The sequence below is a fragment of the Bufo bufo genome, chromosome 2, assembly GCF_905171765.1.
Source record: "Bufo bufo chromosome 2, aBufBuf1.1, whole genome shotgun sequence".
NCBI lineage: Eukaryota > Metazoa > Chordata > Amphibia > Anura > Bufonidae > Bufo > Bufo bufo.
Window position 1 is genome coordinate 316,546,758 of NC_053390.1, and position 17,443 is coordinate 316,564,200.

The following is a 17,443-nucleotide window of genomic DNA, read 5'->3' on the forward strand; positions in this document are numbered from 1 at the left end:
CTGAAGGTTTTACCATGGCCCTCACAGTCCCTTGATCGGAACAGCATTGAAAATCTGTGGATAAACCTCATAAGAGCAATGCATGCAAGACTGCCCAGGAATCTCACAGAACTGGAAGGCTTTTGCAAGGAAGAATAGATGAAAACATCTCAAACAAGAACTGAAAGAATCTTGCCTGGCTACAAAAAGCATTTACAAGCTGTGATACTTGCCAAAGGGGGTGCTACAAGGTACTAACTATGCAGGGTTTCCAAAGTTTTGCTTCAGGCCCTTTTCCTTTTTTGATATTTTAAAAATGTCCACAATATCCAGTCCCCATAGCTCTCTGTGCTTTTATTGTGTCAAAAAAACGATTTTATAGATATGTAAATTAACCTTAGATGAGTCCTGTCTCCTCCATGCTTGAGAGATAAGTCCAGCGTAGTCTGACTCTGAGCCCAGCCACGCGCACTGTGATGGAGCCCAGCACCGCCCCGCATCCTCTGAATCTCCTCCTTGTTCCCGATGTCACAAAGCTAGAGCGCCGTAATCTCGCGAAGCGCGAGCTAGCGCATGCGCAGTTTGTTCCTTGAGGCTGATGCCATCACAGGGAAGGAACACTATGTCGACACTGCACATGCGCTAGCTCGCACATCACGAGATTATGGCGCTCTAGCTTTGTGACGTCGGGGAGCAAGGAGGAAATTCGGAGGATGCGGGGTGTGCTGGGCTCCTTCACAGTGGGCGTGAAACATTAGTAGCCTCATTTACATAGATATATAAAATCGGTTTTTTTACACAATAAAAGCACAGAGAGCTATTGGGAATGGATATTGTGGATGTGCTAGGGGCGATCTAGCAGCCCATGTCCTCAGCTCAATACCTAAAATCCAGGTGACAGGTTCCCTTTAAAATACAAAGGAAATGTGTCACCTTTACTTTATGCCTTTTGGAGATTATTTCATCTTCACAGTAACAGTAATTTTGACCAGGTGTGGCCAAATTTTTGCATGCCACTGTATCATCATTACACTTACAAATAGAAAGTTTTATTCAATTGCAACAGCTTCTTCTTGGTGCGTAATTTTGTCAATGAGTGTATATAAAACCAAGCTGCTGAAAGTAATAGTGAATGTTTCCACTTTACTGGAATGACTTATATTAAATGCATTAATATGCTAGACGTTATATACAGCTTCTTTATATCAATGACGAGCTGGTGGTGTTAGAGCACACATTCCACTATATCACCTGGAATATCAGTTATTATTTTTACCATAAAACAAATCTGAACAGGGAAACAGTGTATAACAATTAACAATATGCATAGTTCACACGTGTAATTAGTTGCATCAACTTAGGCTACTTTCACACTAGTGTTTTTGCTGGATCCGGAAGGGTTCAGCAAAAACTCTTCTGTTACTGATAATAAAACCATCTGCATCTGTTATGAACGGATCCAGTTGTATTATCTGTAACATAGCCAAGACGGATCCGTCATGAACTCCATTGTGTCAGAGAAAACTGATCCATCCCCACTGACTTGCATTGTGAGTCATGACGGATCAGTTTTGCTCCGCATCCCAGGATGTATAGCAAACCGCAGCATGCTGCGGTTTGCTTTCTGGTATGAGAACGGAATGGAATGCATTTCGGAGCATTCTGTTCTGTTCAGTTACGTTTTGTCCCCATTTGAAATGAATGGGGACAAAACGGAAGCGTTTTTTCCCCGGTATTGAGACCCTATGATGGATCTTAATACCAGAAAATATTAACGCTAGTGTGAAAGTAGCCTTAGGCATCAGGTAAAATGGTACAAATTGTACCTAATTTATGAAAGCTGAGCACAAGCAATAATACATTTGGTACAACTAGCTGAGCGTTAAAACACTCCTCTTCTTTATGGCATCTCATTTCAAAAATATGTCACATCTTAATAATCATACATTTGGTGCAGTTAATCATTAATCTCAGCCATGCACTTTTCAAAACTGGCGGAAAAGTAAAAACACATATATTTGAATATTTTTACCAAAATTTGCATTTTTCTTTTAGCTAATTTAGCTTCTACCTAAAGTGTATTTTTTACGGAAACAATAAGTGCGGTTTTCTCACACAGGTTTTTTTTTCTTTCAAACGCCACGTTTTTCATGCAGGTTTCCGAGCCAAATCCAGATGTGGATTTAAAAGGAATGGGAAACATAAATGAAGGGCTTTTACCTTTCCTTCCTGAAGGATCAACTTCTGGCTCTGGCTCAAAAAATTGCATCATAAATTGCAATGCCATTTTTCCATGTGTGCGAATCCAACCTAGCAAAGACTTTTGATGGTCACAGGTTATTCCTGAAGATTTGTGGTGAGTGGGATACAACCCCTTCAGGGCCACGTCATTTTTGTGCATTACACTACATATAATTTTGGCATATACACTATATAATACCAGATGAACACACCAATACTTACAGGTCAAATTTTTCAAATTCAGCATCTAACAAGATAAAGGCTGATTTTATTTTTTCTATCGCTTCACTACGAAGAGAAATGAAGCTGCTTTCTTTAACTTCCTGCAACAAAACAATTGAGATTTTTGGCAATAAAATATAGCAGATGTAGGGAATTAATATGCTTGAAGGGGTTGTGTCACTTCAGCAAGTGGCATTTATTATGTAGAGAAAGTTAATACAAGCCACTTACTAATGTATTGTGATTGTTCATATTGCTTCCTTTGTTGGCTGAATTCATTTTTCCATCACATTATACACTTATAGTTTCCATGGTTATGACCACCCTGTAATCCAGCAGCAGTGGTCATGCTTGCACACTATAGGAAAAAATGCTGACTTCTCTGGTGGCCGAGCCCAGGGGAGGGCAAATAGGCTGGTGCTTTTTCCTATAGTATGAAAGCACGGCTACTGCTGATTGATTGCAGGGTGGTCGTAACCATGGAAACGAGTAGTAAAACGATGCTGAAAATTTTGAGTTTTGTATGGACTTACAGGAACAGTGTGTATAGAACAGGGTTTTGGAGGCTCCAGCTCACTTAGATGATATTTCACTTTTGGGATTTTAGTTGGTGTATATCTACAAAGAACGAAAAAGACATCATAACAATGATGAGATGTCTGTATTTTAACTTCATCAGTGCATTAGTCAAGAATGTATCTAGGTTTAATGTTTTGTTCACAATATTTAAACAATGCTGATGCACCCAACAGACTCCATCAGAGTTTCCACTGAGGTTTTTCTTTTGTCCAAAAGCTGATAAAGCTATACCTACCCATTACTTATGCCTTGAATCCCACATTCTAACAGAATGTCTTTCATTACTGCAAAAGAAGTAAAAATGTCAACATTTTAAACCGTACTGAATTGTAGACTCAATAGTCACATTTCATTGTAGGCTTTTATGTAATATACACCATTTGGTTATAATTTATAGATAATTTTAGATTATTCTTCTCACAGTCCTGAATTTAGTCCAGTATGTAAAATTGCATTGTATAACTTACTGGGCTGTCTGTCAGAAGGGTTTATGAGTTTCATAGCCATCATATCATTGAAGTCTTTTTCTTCATTTCTTCCACCAAATACGAAAAGCTTTAATATTGAGGGAAAAAAGACATTCTATTAACGTAATCATAATATATTCACATGTAATACTCTAATTGTAACCCTTGATTTAAAGAGACGTGGGAGATTTTTAAAATAGGCCATCCGCCACCAATAATAAGTGCAGTTATTGAACCAAATGCTGGATTGTATCAATGAGTACAGACAATGCGACTCACTCATGACTTCTTTATTCTTCATGAAGATATATTTTCCCATCAGGGATACATAGTACACAGATAGCAATCACAGGGGGGCAGACCCTCAGTGTATCCTCATTACACGCAACATTTTGGGGGACACGCCTCATTACTCATGCATGAGTAAGAGGGCCTGTCTCCAGAAACATTGCGTGTGATGAGGATATGCTGAGGGTATTACTAATGGTGGATAGACTTTGTTGTATGGAGCGGTGTGGAACTCCTGTGCAGGAGTTTATTTGTGAACATATGACATAGTAGGAATTGTACTTTGTTTCTACCAGAAACAGGTGAGTTCCATTTATTTGAATGGGACTGGGAAGCAATTCCACACATTGCCCATGGACAAGAGAGTCAGGCAGTTTTTGGAAGATTATCTAATTCCATATATAATATCCCTTTATTGTCATGTAATACTAATAAGGGTCAGCTATTTATAAGGATCTTGCCATTTGATTATCCTTTTAGCCTGTACACTAGTTGTCACGGGCCCTCCCATGACAGAGGTGAGAAGATCTGAGAGACTGGCGGCATGTGAGGGTATCTGACAGTCTCTCTGTTTTCACCTTGCAGTGTTGTTGTTTGGTAATGACCACACCTCTTGTCAGGTGCAGCTTGTGATCATTACTGAGGCTCAATTTAGTTCTGACTCACACTGCTTACCATGCGGTTGATATTTCCTGCTGGAGTTGGTTGAGCTGGAGTGTTGTTCCTTTGGATCTCCTGCTCCTCCATTCTTCTTTAAGCTAAGTGCATTTTGTTTTGCATTTTGTTGTTTGCTTGTGATGGTTGTTTTCTAGGCCTCAGGGCGACACTGGTTCCTTCATCTGGGAAGGAACCAGTAGTCTCATTCCCTGCCACCACAGGGTCACCAGGGCGAAGATTCTGGTTTATGAGTATTTCCACCTTCAGGGTCTACTCATATTGGCAGGAGTCAGGGAGATGTCTAGGGATTCCTAGGAGGTCACCATCCCTCTCCCTTAGCTTTGAGGCCTAGATTCCGGCCTATTTCCTTCTGTTTGTTATCTGGTACTTTCCCCTCCCCATTACTCGTGACACCAGTGTGCTGTGCTTGCTCCACAAGCCTTTTAGTGGTTTAGGCCATAGATTTAAACATGGAGCAGCTTTACTAATCCTGTCTTAAAGCCTATGTACACCTGTGGGGATATTTTTTTTTTTTATTGTACTCATTTTGAGCTAAAAATATATTATATATTATTAAAAATATGGTGTCCTTTTTTTTTCTGTACAGAGCTGACATGCTCTACGTGCACCCTTTTCCATCAGACCAGGAGCAGACGGACTCCTTATCTCTGCTTCCTGGCCTTATAAATACTCATGTTAGCTCAGTTCTTATCTTACTGATAAGAATATGGCTTAAATAAGTTTATGACCTCTTAGTAGTTTAGATAGGGGTTATTAGATGACGATTTTTTCGGGATCGGAATTGCGAACCCGGAAGTGCGGGTCTGCATTTCTGGATCCGGGCCGCACATCATGCGGCCCTATAGAAATGAATGGGTCCGCAATTCCATTCCGCAAAATGTGGAACGGAATTGCGGATGTGTGAATGGAGCCTTAAGCAGTAATTTAGGACCACTTTCTGTTACCATCCCATATTCTAAACATCAAAATATTTTTTGCATGAAGAGTTGTACTTTGCACCAATTATCTTCAACTGTCTTAGGGTGGGCTTACATAATGTTTTATGCCTCCATTTGAGATATAGGTTAGCTAAAATCTTCGTCTTTTATTCAGGCAGTAGACAATTTAGACAGGACATCCACCCACAAGTGTAGCAACTTTGACGCGTTTCGAACAGTAGTTCTTAGTCGTAACAATGAGCAGTGTTTCCTCTGGTAGTTTTATGCTGGTTTGTAGAGTAATTACTCTCTCCCCCCACCTGCAGGGTGGGGGAGCAGAGGAGGCAAAGCACACTTTAACCTCTTATTTTCCAGATGAAGCACTGCTCATGTGTCTTACAATATACATAGATAATTTATGCATCCACATATAGTCATCAGTTTATCAATTAAATCAAACGTGAAATGTAACATAAATAAAAACACTTCCTCTGCCAGTCAGGGGAATGTCAGCTCCAGTAAGCAGGGAACCAGGAGAGCAGGGCAGGCCAGACAGGTGCTGGTAGTGGGAGACTCCATTATTAGGGGAACAGATAGGGAAATCTGTCACAAAGACCGTGATCGCCAAACAGTGTGCTGTCTTCCTGGCGCTAGAGTTCGACACATCGCGGATCGGGTTGACAGATTACTGGGAGGGGCTGGAGACGATCCAGCGGTCATGGTCCATATCGGAACCAATGACAAAGTTAGAGGTAGGTGGAGAGTCCTTAAAAATGATTTCAGGGATTTAGGTCAAAAGCTGAGGGCAAGGACCTCTAAGGTAGTATTTTCCGAAATACTGCCTGTACCACGAGCCACACAAGAAAGGCAATGGGAGATTAGGGAGATTAACAAGTGGCTCAAGAACTGGTGTAGGATGGAGGGGTTTGGGTTCCTGGAGAACTGGGCCGATTTTTCTATCGGCAACAGGCTCTATCGTAGGGACGGGCTGCACCTCAATGGGGAAGGGGCAGCTGTGCTGGGGAGAAAGATGGCTAGAAGGTTGGAGGAGTGTTTAAACTAGGGACTGGGGGGGAGGGTAATTACGTTATAGGAGGGGAAGATAGTGCAGATAGAGACCGGGGGCAAGGTAATAAGAATGGGGGAGGAATGGAAGGAGGGACTAGAACAATTCAGAAGGAAAGGTGTAGGGTAAAAAATATACATAAACCTCTCAAATGTATGTATACTAATGCCAGAAGCCTGACTAATAAAACTGGTGAACTGGAATTAGTGATGTGTGAGGAGGACTATGACATAGTGGGAATAACTGAGACATGGCTGGATGATAGCTATGACTGGGCAGTTAATGTACAAGGTTACAGTCTGTTTAGAAAGGATCGTCAAAACCGGAGAGGGGGAGGGGTCTGCCTTTATATAAAGTCCTGTCTAAAGCCCACAGTCCGAGAAGATATAAGTGAGGGACATGAACATGTGGAGTCACTATGGGTAGAGATACATGGAGCTAAAAACAACAATAAATTACTAATAGGAGTTTACTATAAACCACCTAATATACCAGAGTCCACAGAAAATCTACTACTAAACGAGATAGACGAGGCGGCAAATCATAATGAGGTGGTTATTATGGGGGACTTAAACTACCCAGATATAGACTGGGAAACTGAAACTTGTATATCTCATAAGGGAAACAGGTTCGTGGCTATAACCAAAGACAATTACCTCTCCCAACTGGTTCAGGACCCGACTAGAGGGACGGCCATACTGGACTTAGTATTAACCAATAGACCTGACAGAACAACAGACGTGCAGGTCGGGGGACACCTGGGAAATAGTGACCATAAAGTAATAACCTTCCAATTATCATTCAAAAGAGCGTTTCTACAGGGAGGAACAAAAATACCAAACTTCAAAAAAGCTAAATTTAGCCAACTAAGAGAGGCCATAGGCCAAACTAACTGGGACAAAGTCCTCACAAATACAGACACAAAATGGGATATCTTTAAAAACATCCTAAAAACTCATTGTCAGAGGTACATACCGTATGGTAATAAAAGGTTAAGGAACAAAAAGAAACCAATGTGGATAAATAGAACTGTAAAGAAAGCAATAAATGACAAAAAGAAAGCATATAAAACACTAAAACAGGAGGGTTGCACGGAAGCACTGAAAAACTATAAGGAAAAAAATAGAACATGTAAAAAACAAATAAAAGCGGCCAAACTAGAGACCGAGAGATTAATTGCCAAAGAGAGTAAAACCAACCCTAAAATGTTCTTCAATTATATAAATGTTAAAAAGTATAAATCTGAAGGTGTCGGCCCTTTAAAGAGTAATGAGGGGGGAGTCGCAGAGAGCGACGAGGAGAAAGCAAAGCTGTTAAATATTTTTTTCTCCAATGTATTCACTGAGGAAAATAAATTGTCAGATGACATGCAGAATGCAAAAATAAATTCCCCATTAAAAGTGTCCTGTCTGACCCAGGAAGAAGTACATCAGCGGCTTAAAAAGATTAAAATAGACAAATCGCCAGGACCGGATGGCATACACCCCCGTATCCTAAAGGAATTAAGTAATGTCATAGCCAGACCCTTATTTCTGATATTTGCGGACTCTATACTGACAGGGAATGTCCCACAGGATTGGCGCGTGGCATATGTGGTGCCTATATTCAAAAAGGGGCCAAAAACAGAGCCTGGAAACTATAGGCCGGTAAGTTTAACATCTGTTGTGGGTAAACTGTTTGAAGGTTTTCTGAGAGATGCTATATTAGAGCATCTCAACGGAAATAAGCAAATAACGCCATATCAGCATGGCTTCGTGAGGGATCGGTCATGTCAAACTAATTTAATCAGTTTCTATGAGGAGGTAAGTTCTAGACTTGACAGCGGCGAATCAATGGATGTCGTATATCTGGACTTCTCCAAAGCATTTGACACTGTACCGCATAAAAGGTTAGTATATAAAATGAGAATGCTCGGACTGGGAGAAAACATCTGTATGTGGGTAAGTAACTGGCTGAGTGATAGAAAACAGAGGGTGGTTATTAACGGTACACATTCAGATTGGGTCACTGTCACTAGTGGGGTACCTCAGGGGTCAGTATTGGGCCCTATTCTCTTCAATATATTTATTAATGATCTTGTAGAAGGCTTGCATAGTAAAGTATCAATTTTCGCAGATGACACTAAACTGTGTAAAGTAATTTACACTGAAGAGGACAGTATACTACTACAGAGGGATCTGGATAGATTGGAGGCTTGGGCAGATAAGTGGCAGATGAGGTTTAACACTGATAAATGTAAGGTTATGCACATGGGAAGGAAAAATGCAAGTCACCCGTACATACTAAATGGTAAAACACTCGGTAACACTGACATGGAAAAGGATCTAGGAATTTTAATAAACAGCAAACTAAACAGCAAAAACCAGTGTCAGGCAGCTGCTGCCAAGGCCAACAAGATAATGGGTTGCATCAAAAGGGGCATAGATTCCCGTGATATGAACATAGTCCTACCACTTTACAAATCGCTAGTCAGACCACACATGGAGTACTGTGTACAGTTCTGGGCTCCTGTAAACAAGGCAGACATAGCAGAGCTGGAGAGGGTTCAGAGGAGGGCAACTAAAGTAATAACTGGAATGGGGCAACTACAGTACCCTGAAAGATTATCAAAATTAGGGTTATTCACTTTAGAAAAAAGACGACTGAGGGGAGATCTAATTAATATGTATAAATATATCAGGGGTCAGTACAGAGATCTATCCCATCAGCTATTTATCCCCAGGACTGTGACTGTGACGAGGGGACATCCTCTGCGTCTGGAGGAAAGAAGGTTTGTACACAAACATAGAAGAGGATTCTTTACGGTAAGAGCAGTGAGACTATGGAACTCTCTGCCTGAGGAGGTGGTGATGGTGAGTACAATAAAGGAATTCAAGAGGGGCCTGGATGTATTTCTGGAGCGTAATAATATTACAGGCTATAGCTACTAGAGAGGGGTCGTTGATCCAGGGAGTTATTCTGATTGGAGTCGGGAAGAAATTTTTTATTCCCCTAAAGTGGAGAAAATTGGCTTCTACCTCACAGGGTTTTTTGCCTTCCTCTGGATCAACTTGCAAGATAACAGGCCGAACTGGATGGACAAATGTCTTTTTTCGGCCTTATGTACTATGTTACTATGTTACTATGTAGTATACATATTAAAATTATGATAGAATATCAACTGTCATGATAACAATAGAACACCACATTGGTTATATATAACAGCATTTTTGCATGGATCCATATGTGATAGTGTTATACTGCTATATCTGACATAGGCCCTTTTTCCCCCGCTAGTACTCTTAATTACAGTGTAAAAGGAGATATGATGGAAAGAGATCCTTGATCAATAGAAATACATGAGCTCTTTTTTCATATTTAGGCCATTTGGGTGCCTGGTGTTCAATTTAAAAATCCAGAAGGCTTCTCTTAATCTCACCAAACGTTTAAAATCTCCTCCTCTACTAGGTAGTCTCACTTGTTCTATTGCATAAGCTTTGAAATTGCGCACTTGGCTTTCATGTTTGCAAATAAAGTGTTTGGCCGCATTGGATGTGTTCACACTGTGCAGATTTTTTATGTAGTTGAGATGCTCCAAAATTCGAACTTTGAACTTTCTGGTGGTGCAACCCACATACATCATGTCACAGGCTACACATTTTATAATGTATACCACCCCTATTGAATTACAATTAATATATGATTTAATTGGGTAGATATGGGAATTATTGGCATCATGGAAGGTTTTTGTATTCACTACATATGTGCAGGTGCGGCAGCGCAAGCCTCCGCATCTGGTAAAACCTTTATAAATGAGCCATGGATTCCGTTTATGTTTAACCCGTTGTGTATACATAGATGGAGACAAATCATTTCCTATATTTCTTGGCCGTCTTGACACAATTCTGCAACCTTGTTTCAACAGTGCAATATTTTGTCATCATAGAGGATAGGTAAATATCTCTTAATAATTTGTTGGATTTTTTTGAATTGTTTGCTGTATGTTAAAACAAGTGTGGGTAGATTTTCATTGTCATTTTTATCCGATCCTACAATTCCAGATTTCTGTTTGAAAATATTTTTCTCACGGGTTGAAAAGAGTAATTCTTTCCTATTTTTACTTTTTGTTATAGCTAGACCTCTGGATATCATCCATTTGGGGTATGCTCTCTGTTTTAATCTGTCTGTTTTAACAGGCATATTCTTACATCTAGACAATGGAGTTTCTTTTCTTTTTTCTTTTTTGGAAATTGGCACAAAGAAGGTATAACAATGTCTTGGGATCTATGAAAAAAAGAGACCACTTTTGGAACAAAAGAAGGATCAGGTTTAATGATAACTCTGTCATCCAAAATGTTAGTATAGGGAGGAGAGGTACAGAGGGCAGAAATCGCACTTACACGTCTAGCAGAGGTGATAGCTACTAGAAAGGCAGTTTTGAAAGACAGAATTTTAATAGGTAATTCCTGTAGAGGCTCAAAGGGAGGTTCCATCATTCTAGATAAAACTAGGTTGAGATCCCACGGTGGAGCTGAGAATCTGGTCACCGGCCTAGATCTGCTAACTGCCTTGAAAAATCTCCTAATCCAAGGATGATTGGCCAAGGGAAAATCAAAATAGGTACTAAGCATAAATCTGCACTTTAAGAGAGCTAATTCCTAGTTTTTTATTAAGTCCATTTTGTAAAAAATCCCAAATTTCCAGCATCGGAGGAGGACCTAATGGATCTACTGGGATCTTCGAGAAACTCAAGAATGTCTTCCATATTCTTAGGTATATTGAAGAGTTAACCTCTTTCCTACATGACAGAAGGGTAGAAATCACTTCTTTAGACAAGCCTCTTTTTTCTAATATATTCCTCTCAGATACCAGGCTGTTAAGTGAAGCTTTACTACTTCCGGATGAAGGATCGGCCCTTGAAAAAAAAGAGTTCCGCGAGAGATAGTTTCCTTAACCAGGTGAACCACGTTTTCTTTGGCCAAAAGGGAGCAATCAGAATAAGCCTTGTTTTGTGCTGTCTCAACTTCTATAGTACTTTCGGGATCAGTCTTAGAGGTGGAAAAGCATATAGAAGCTGATCAGGCCATGGAAGAGATCTAGAGAGAAGAAAAGATGGCACTTTGGATTTTGTTTGGTCGCAAAAAGGTCTATTTGAGGATTGCCCCAAAGCCAAACTATCTGGTTGAAGGCCTGATTTAAACACCACTCCCCTTGGTCTAAACAGTTTCTGCTTAGATAGTCCGCCTTTTTGTTTTCTGTTCCCTTTAAGTGAACTGCCTTGATAAAAGGAACACAGAGGATAATTAGAGAAAAAATTTCTGCGGTCAGTGACATAACATTTTCTGATCTTGTTCCTCCTTGTCTGTTCAAATAGGATACTACCGTTGCGTTGTCCGAGAAAACCTTTACTCCTTTCCCTTTTATTTTCAGTAGAAATGCTCCGAGAGCAAGTAGAACCGCTCTCAGCTCCCTCATATTTTGAGAATCCTGTCTGACGGACTTCCGACTGACAATATGCTCCCCACTCTGTTGGACTCGCATCTGTGGTAACTGATATCTGTTCTTGCAGATTCCAGGGAAGGCCATGTGATAGATTTGCTGGTTCTAGCCACCATTTTAGGGATTCTGCAACCTGAGGGGTGAGAGGGAGAAAAGCATTTAAGGGGGACAACGATCCCTGTGATCTCTGCATAATATACCACTGAAGTTTCCTGGAGTGAAACAAAGCCCAATTGACAGCAGGGATTGTGGAGGTCATCCTGCCTAAGACCGCCATTCCTTGTCTGATGGTTCTGTTTTTTAATGCGACAAGAGACCTCACACCTTCACAATCCAGGATCAGACCTAGAAAGAGACATTTCCTGGATGGGTTCAGATTTGATTTTTCCTAATTTATCTGCCATCCTAATCCTTCTAATATCTTTATTACTTCTAGTAGGTGGGAGGATAAACATTTTCGGATTCTGCTGCCACTAAGATATCGTCCAAATATGGTATTGTTAGAATGTCTCTTTCTCCTATGTGGGCCATCATTTCCGCCATTAATTTGGTAAGAATTCTGGGGGCTTGGGAAATTCCGAACGGGAGTGCTCTGTATTAAAAATGATGGATCTGTCCTTCCATAGATATCGCCACTATTAGGTATTTCTGGGAATCTACATGAATTGGAATGTGGTAATATGCATCCTTTATGTCTAAGGTTGACATGACGCAATTTGTGAAAAGATGTTTTACTGCTGATTGTACCGATTCCATCCTGAATTTTTTGTATTTCAGAAAATGGTTTAAGTTTTTTAGGTTTATTATCATTCTGAAAGACCCGTCTGGTTTGGGAACAAGAAAAAGGGACGAATAAAATCCTTTTCCTTTTTTGGAGTCTGGTACCTGAGTCAAGACCTTCTTTAAAAGAGAAAAAACCTCTTGCTTTAACGCTATGTTTTTTACAGAATTTTGATCTAGATTTGTAATTCTCATTCTTTCCGGTGGAGGAGAGACAAACTCCAACCGGAACCCGTCTCTTATAAACCCCAAAATCCACGGACTTGAGATTCCCCCCCCCCCAGCGCGGCGGAAAAGAGAGAGTCTTCCCCCCCACCGGAACGAAGCCGTCATTGTTGATTAACTTTGGAACTGGTATTGGACTGGGAGTTAAACAGGAAACCTTTATCTTTTCTACCCCTGTTGTCCTTTTCTGTCTCTGTTGAAATCTTTCCTGTTTTTGCGAAAAAACTGACGATTTTTAGTAGGTCTGGAAAAAGGAAATCCTTTTTTATTATCCAAGGCCTTTTCCTAAAGGTCATCTAAGACTGGTCCGAACAAAAAATCGCCTTGACATGGAATAGCGCATAATTTATTTTTGGATCCTGTATCTCCCATCCATCCTTTTAGCCAAATGGCTCTTCTTGCGGGATTGGCTAAGGCGGCTGATCTGGCATTTAATTTTAAAGCTTCAGCAGAAGCATCGGATATAAAGTCGACTGCTTTTAATATAGTAGGAAACACTTCCAATAACTTTTCTCTGGGAGTTTTATTTTCAATGTGGGCGATATTAGACTTGAAAGCCTGAGTGGAGGCCTCCCAAGCATTCTTAAGATATACCTCAGCTCTTCTGTCCATGGGATCTTTGAGGGAACCTAAATCCTCAAAAGGTAAAGCCGATCTTTCGGACATTTTAGCAATTGGGGCGTCCAATTTAGGAGGTCTGTCCCAACAGGAGGATTCACCTTCATCAAAGGGGTATTTCCTTTTAAAGGGCTTCTGTCACCCCACTAAACTCTTTTATTTATTTTTTGGCTTCTTATAATCCCTATACTGCGATATATGAATACATAATGTTATTAGTCATTTTGGTTCAGTAGATAATGAATAAAACGTACTTTTATAATATGCAAATTACCTGTCTACCAGCAAGTAGGGCGGCTACTTGCTGGTAGCAGCCGCATCCTCCTATCATAAAGACGCCCCCTCCGCATGTTGATTGACAGGGCCAGCGAACGCGATCGTCCTCTGGCTGGCCCTGTCTGCTATTAAGATCTCGCACCTGCGCTGTAACGGTATTCAGTCAGCGCAGGTGCACTGAGAGGAGGACGCTCGCTCGGCCGCTCCTTCCTCAGTGCGCCTGCGCCGGGTGTAGATGTGACGTCATCGGCGCAGGCGCATTGAGGATGGAGCGGCCGAGTGAGCGTCCTCCTCTCAGTACGCCTGCGCCGACTGAATACCGTTACGGCGCAGGCGCGAGATCTTGATAGCAGACAGGGCCAGCCAGAGTAGGATCGCGTTCACTGGCCCTGTCAATCAACATGCGGAGGGGGCGTCTTTATGATAGGAGGATGCGGCTGCTACCAGCAAGTAGCCGCCCTACTTGCTGGTAGACAGGTAATTTACATATTATAAAAGTACGTTTTATTCATTATCTACTGAACCAAAATGACTAATAACATTATGTATTCATATATCGCAGTATAGGGATTATAAGAAGCCCAAAAAAAATGAGTTTAGTGGGGTGACAGAAGCCCTTTAACATTCTTAGGAATAAAGAATTTTTTGTCAGGTTTCTTCCACTCTTTTTGTATTTTATATTTTCATTTACCGGAAAGACCTTTGATCTCGCCGAATGGTCACCGAACATTATCTGTTGAACTGTCTTTTTGTTCTTTAGACTCGTCCACCTTCATAGTGGCTTTAATGGCCTTAAGTAGGGAATCAGTGTCTTCATGGGAGAATAAAGGTTTACTCGTGGACTCGTCATCTGAGGATGGGTTAGAACTATCCAGAACCTCTCCCTATTCTGCCTCTCCCTCTGAAGAGTCTGAATCAGATATTCTACTAGAGTGTCCCTGCCTGCCGGATGGTGATGAAGGAAACATTTTTTTAAATTCTTTCATAGAATCTGCGATCTCAGATTTTACAATATTTTTGATACTCTGCATTAGTGATGGGGATTACTCTTCTACCATCTTGTTTACACATTGTTGGAATAACAACTTTGGCCAGGAGGGAGCAAGTTTCTTCCTACACACCGCACACTCTTTTCCACGTGTTTTAGAGACAGCTTTTCTAGGACTCTTTTTGATATTCTAAAATATAATAACAACAAATAAACCCCATTAGAGCACAAAAGGAGGAAGAAATAAAGTTGGGGATTGACCCCCTTACCCCACAAGGAATACTGGTCTTGTATCATGACTGTTGTGGTCTCCAGTGCACTGAACACCCTCTTCTTCCATGGTACGATCCAGGGATGGAGGGTCTTCCATAAAGGACTCTGCCGATGCTTGCAGGCTGGCTGGAATCTTTCTACCTGCGCACTTAATGGGATTAAATACCCTAGGTCTGGTCCCTGCCGATGCCCGCCAGTGGCCTTCCAGAGCGCCGTACTTCCGGAACGCTATGCGTTCCAAACACCGGAGGTTACGTTCACAACTTCTGGTGCGCGCTCTACACGTGAGTATGAAAACCTACTCCGCCCCCAGCCTCTGTAAGGACTTATGGGAGAGAACTTTGCGGAGAAAACCAAAGGCCCCGGACCTCCCGAACACCGCCAGGAGGATCCGCCGTGACAGCCTCACCTCTCTGTACGGCTCGGACTGCCCGTGGACATCGACCCGGCAAGTCTCAAGAAGGATCTTTGCATCCAGTCTTCCGGCGGCTCCTAGTGGAGACTTACGCCGTACCAGGTAACCCCTGCAGTAAAAAAGATTTCGGGGCCCTGCAGCCTCGTAGCTCTCCACAAAATATTGTCCTATCCATAGGACAGGAAACAGTAACTGGTGGTATAGGAGCTGAGTTCCTCCTTAAGAAGCTGTCCACGAAAGTTCCTGTTTCCTGTCCGGGATGGAGGCGGGCTCTCTCAAGGGTGCTGTCATGGGCGTAAGGGAAAATATATTATACATCTTGTGTTTTAAATCATGGTTTACGGCATCTCTGCTTGTAGGCACTGAATGTGAGCCATTATTACATACTTTTTTATACAATTTATAAGCTTTATTTTCAGAAAATGGAAATAGCTCTGCATTGAGTATTTTGGTACACTGATACTTTAAATAGGATTGAAAAAGTTTATATAGATGAGTCAAATGTTCTTGCTCATTAGATTTGAGCTTTAAAGCATTCTACAATCATGCTGATCTAGCAATGTTATTGTCCAAAATAATCTAAAAGACAGAATCCCAACCACCTTTATAGTATATTAACCAAATGAAGAGTACTTACATGACTTTGCAGAACAAAAGATGTATGCTTATATCTGCATGCCGGTGGAATGCCAAAATAGAGCGGCATCTTCCATTTCATTTTTGCTAGAAAAGATAAGTTGAATGTTATATATAAGAGAAAGCACCTCTATATGTAAATCTCCCATTCACTGCAGTGGAACTAAATATGGATTGTAGGTAAAGGGATAATACACACGACAGTTGTTTTTGTCCGCATCCGATCCGCATGTCCCAGCATGCATCTCATCAATTAATTATAGATGATATAAAAAGAACATTTCCATCCCACTGTCTGTACCACTGAGGAAGGGATTTCATCCCGAAACGCGTATGGTTGGCAGACAGTGTGGGACAAGATAAGGAAGACGATTACAACTACAAATGAACTTTGCATCTATTTGAAACCCCCGCTTGAAATAAGAGCCACCTGACCTATCCGACCGGTACCACGTGGGACGCCACCGTCAGGTCCTGAAAGGTCAGAGTATACTCAGCTATACGGGGATTCATCAACCACGCCTCCAAAGGTCCTTGCAGCTCGCAGTTCACAGCTAAACAGCCGGACGGCTAACAGTAGTGATTCCTGCGATTTACATCCAAGCAACGATTTGACTACTAGGAGCGGTAAAGTAGACCTGCAACCGATATAGTGCTCTGCACACTAACATTAACTGTACCTACCTCAATTGGTTATCACTGCATAACCCATTATGGACTTTGTATGACCTACAAGGACAATTGAATTGCATACTAACTAACATAGTGGTCCTAATAGGGTATACGTGCATTTTTATGTATTTTTAAGGTGTTTTATGTTATTTTATACAACATGTTGTGAGATATTAAATAATACTTTTGGAACTATATTTGCTTTCTGTCTGTATCAACGCCAGATATTGAGTGACGCCAAACCCTTTTATAACCGGATGCGGAACCATTCACTTCAATGGGGCCACAAAAGATGCGGACAGCACACCGTGTGCTGTCTGCATCCGTATGTCCGTTCCGCTGCACCTACAAAAAAAGAAACAGAACATGTCCTATTCTTGTCCGTAAAATGCGAAACGAACACGGCCGGTATCCTTGTTTTGCGGTGATGTGTGACCCCCATACTTTCTACTCTTCCGTATAATACGTGGAACCTTTAGCACAGACTTTGAGCAGAATTCAGCAATGAAACATTGTAGAAAGAACATGAATGAGCAAGCATTTCAGCATTCAAATGGAAGTTAAAAAAAAACATGAGTCCCCTATTTCCTTATCTACTTATAATAATATGTTAGTAAAGGGAGCCTGTAAGCAGTTTTAACCCCT

The 17,443-nt window shown here is 41.2% G+C and overlaps 1 protein-coding gene across 2 annotated transcripts in view; it reads right to left on the bottom strand.

The window, feature by feature from the left end:
* Window positions 1–17,443, bottom strand: part of LOC120991490 — a 95,140-nt gene that overhangs the window by 26,519 nt on the left and 51,178 nt on the right. Inside the window, exons 6-10 of one of the 2 annotated variants that reach the window (XM_040420299.1) lie at window positions 16,128–16,213; window positions 3,489–3,576; window positions 3,257–3,305; window positions 2,976–3,060; window positions 2,443–2,543 (exon numbers count right to left, since the gene is read on the bottom strand). In XM_040420299.1, coding sequence (XP_040276233.1) covers window positions 2,443–2,543; window positions 2,976–3,060; window positions 3,257–3,305; window positions 3,489–3,576; window positions 16,128–16,213 — 409 coding nt within the window. Of the gene's footprint in view, window positions 1–2,442; window positions 2,544–2,975; window positions 3,061–3,256; window positions 3,306–3,488; window positions 3,577–16,127; window positions 16,214–17,443 lie in introns of those variants that run through there. The other variant, XR_005776686.1, reaches the window with a different exon arrangement.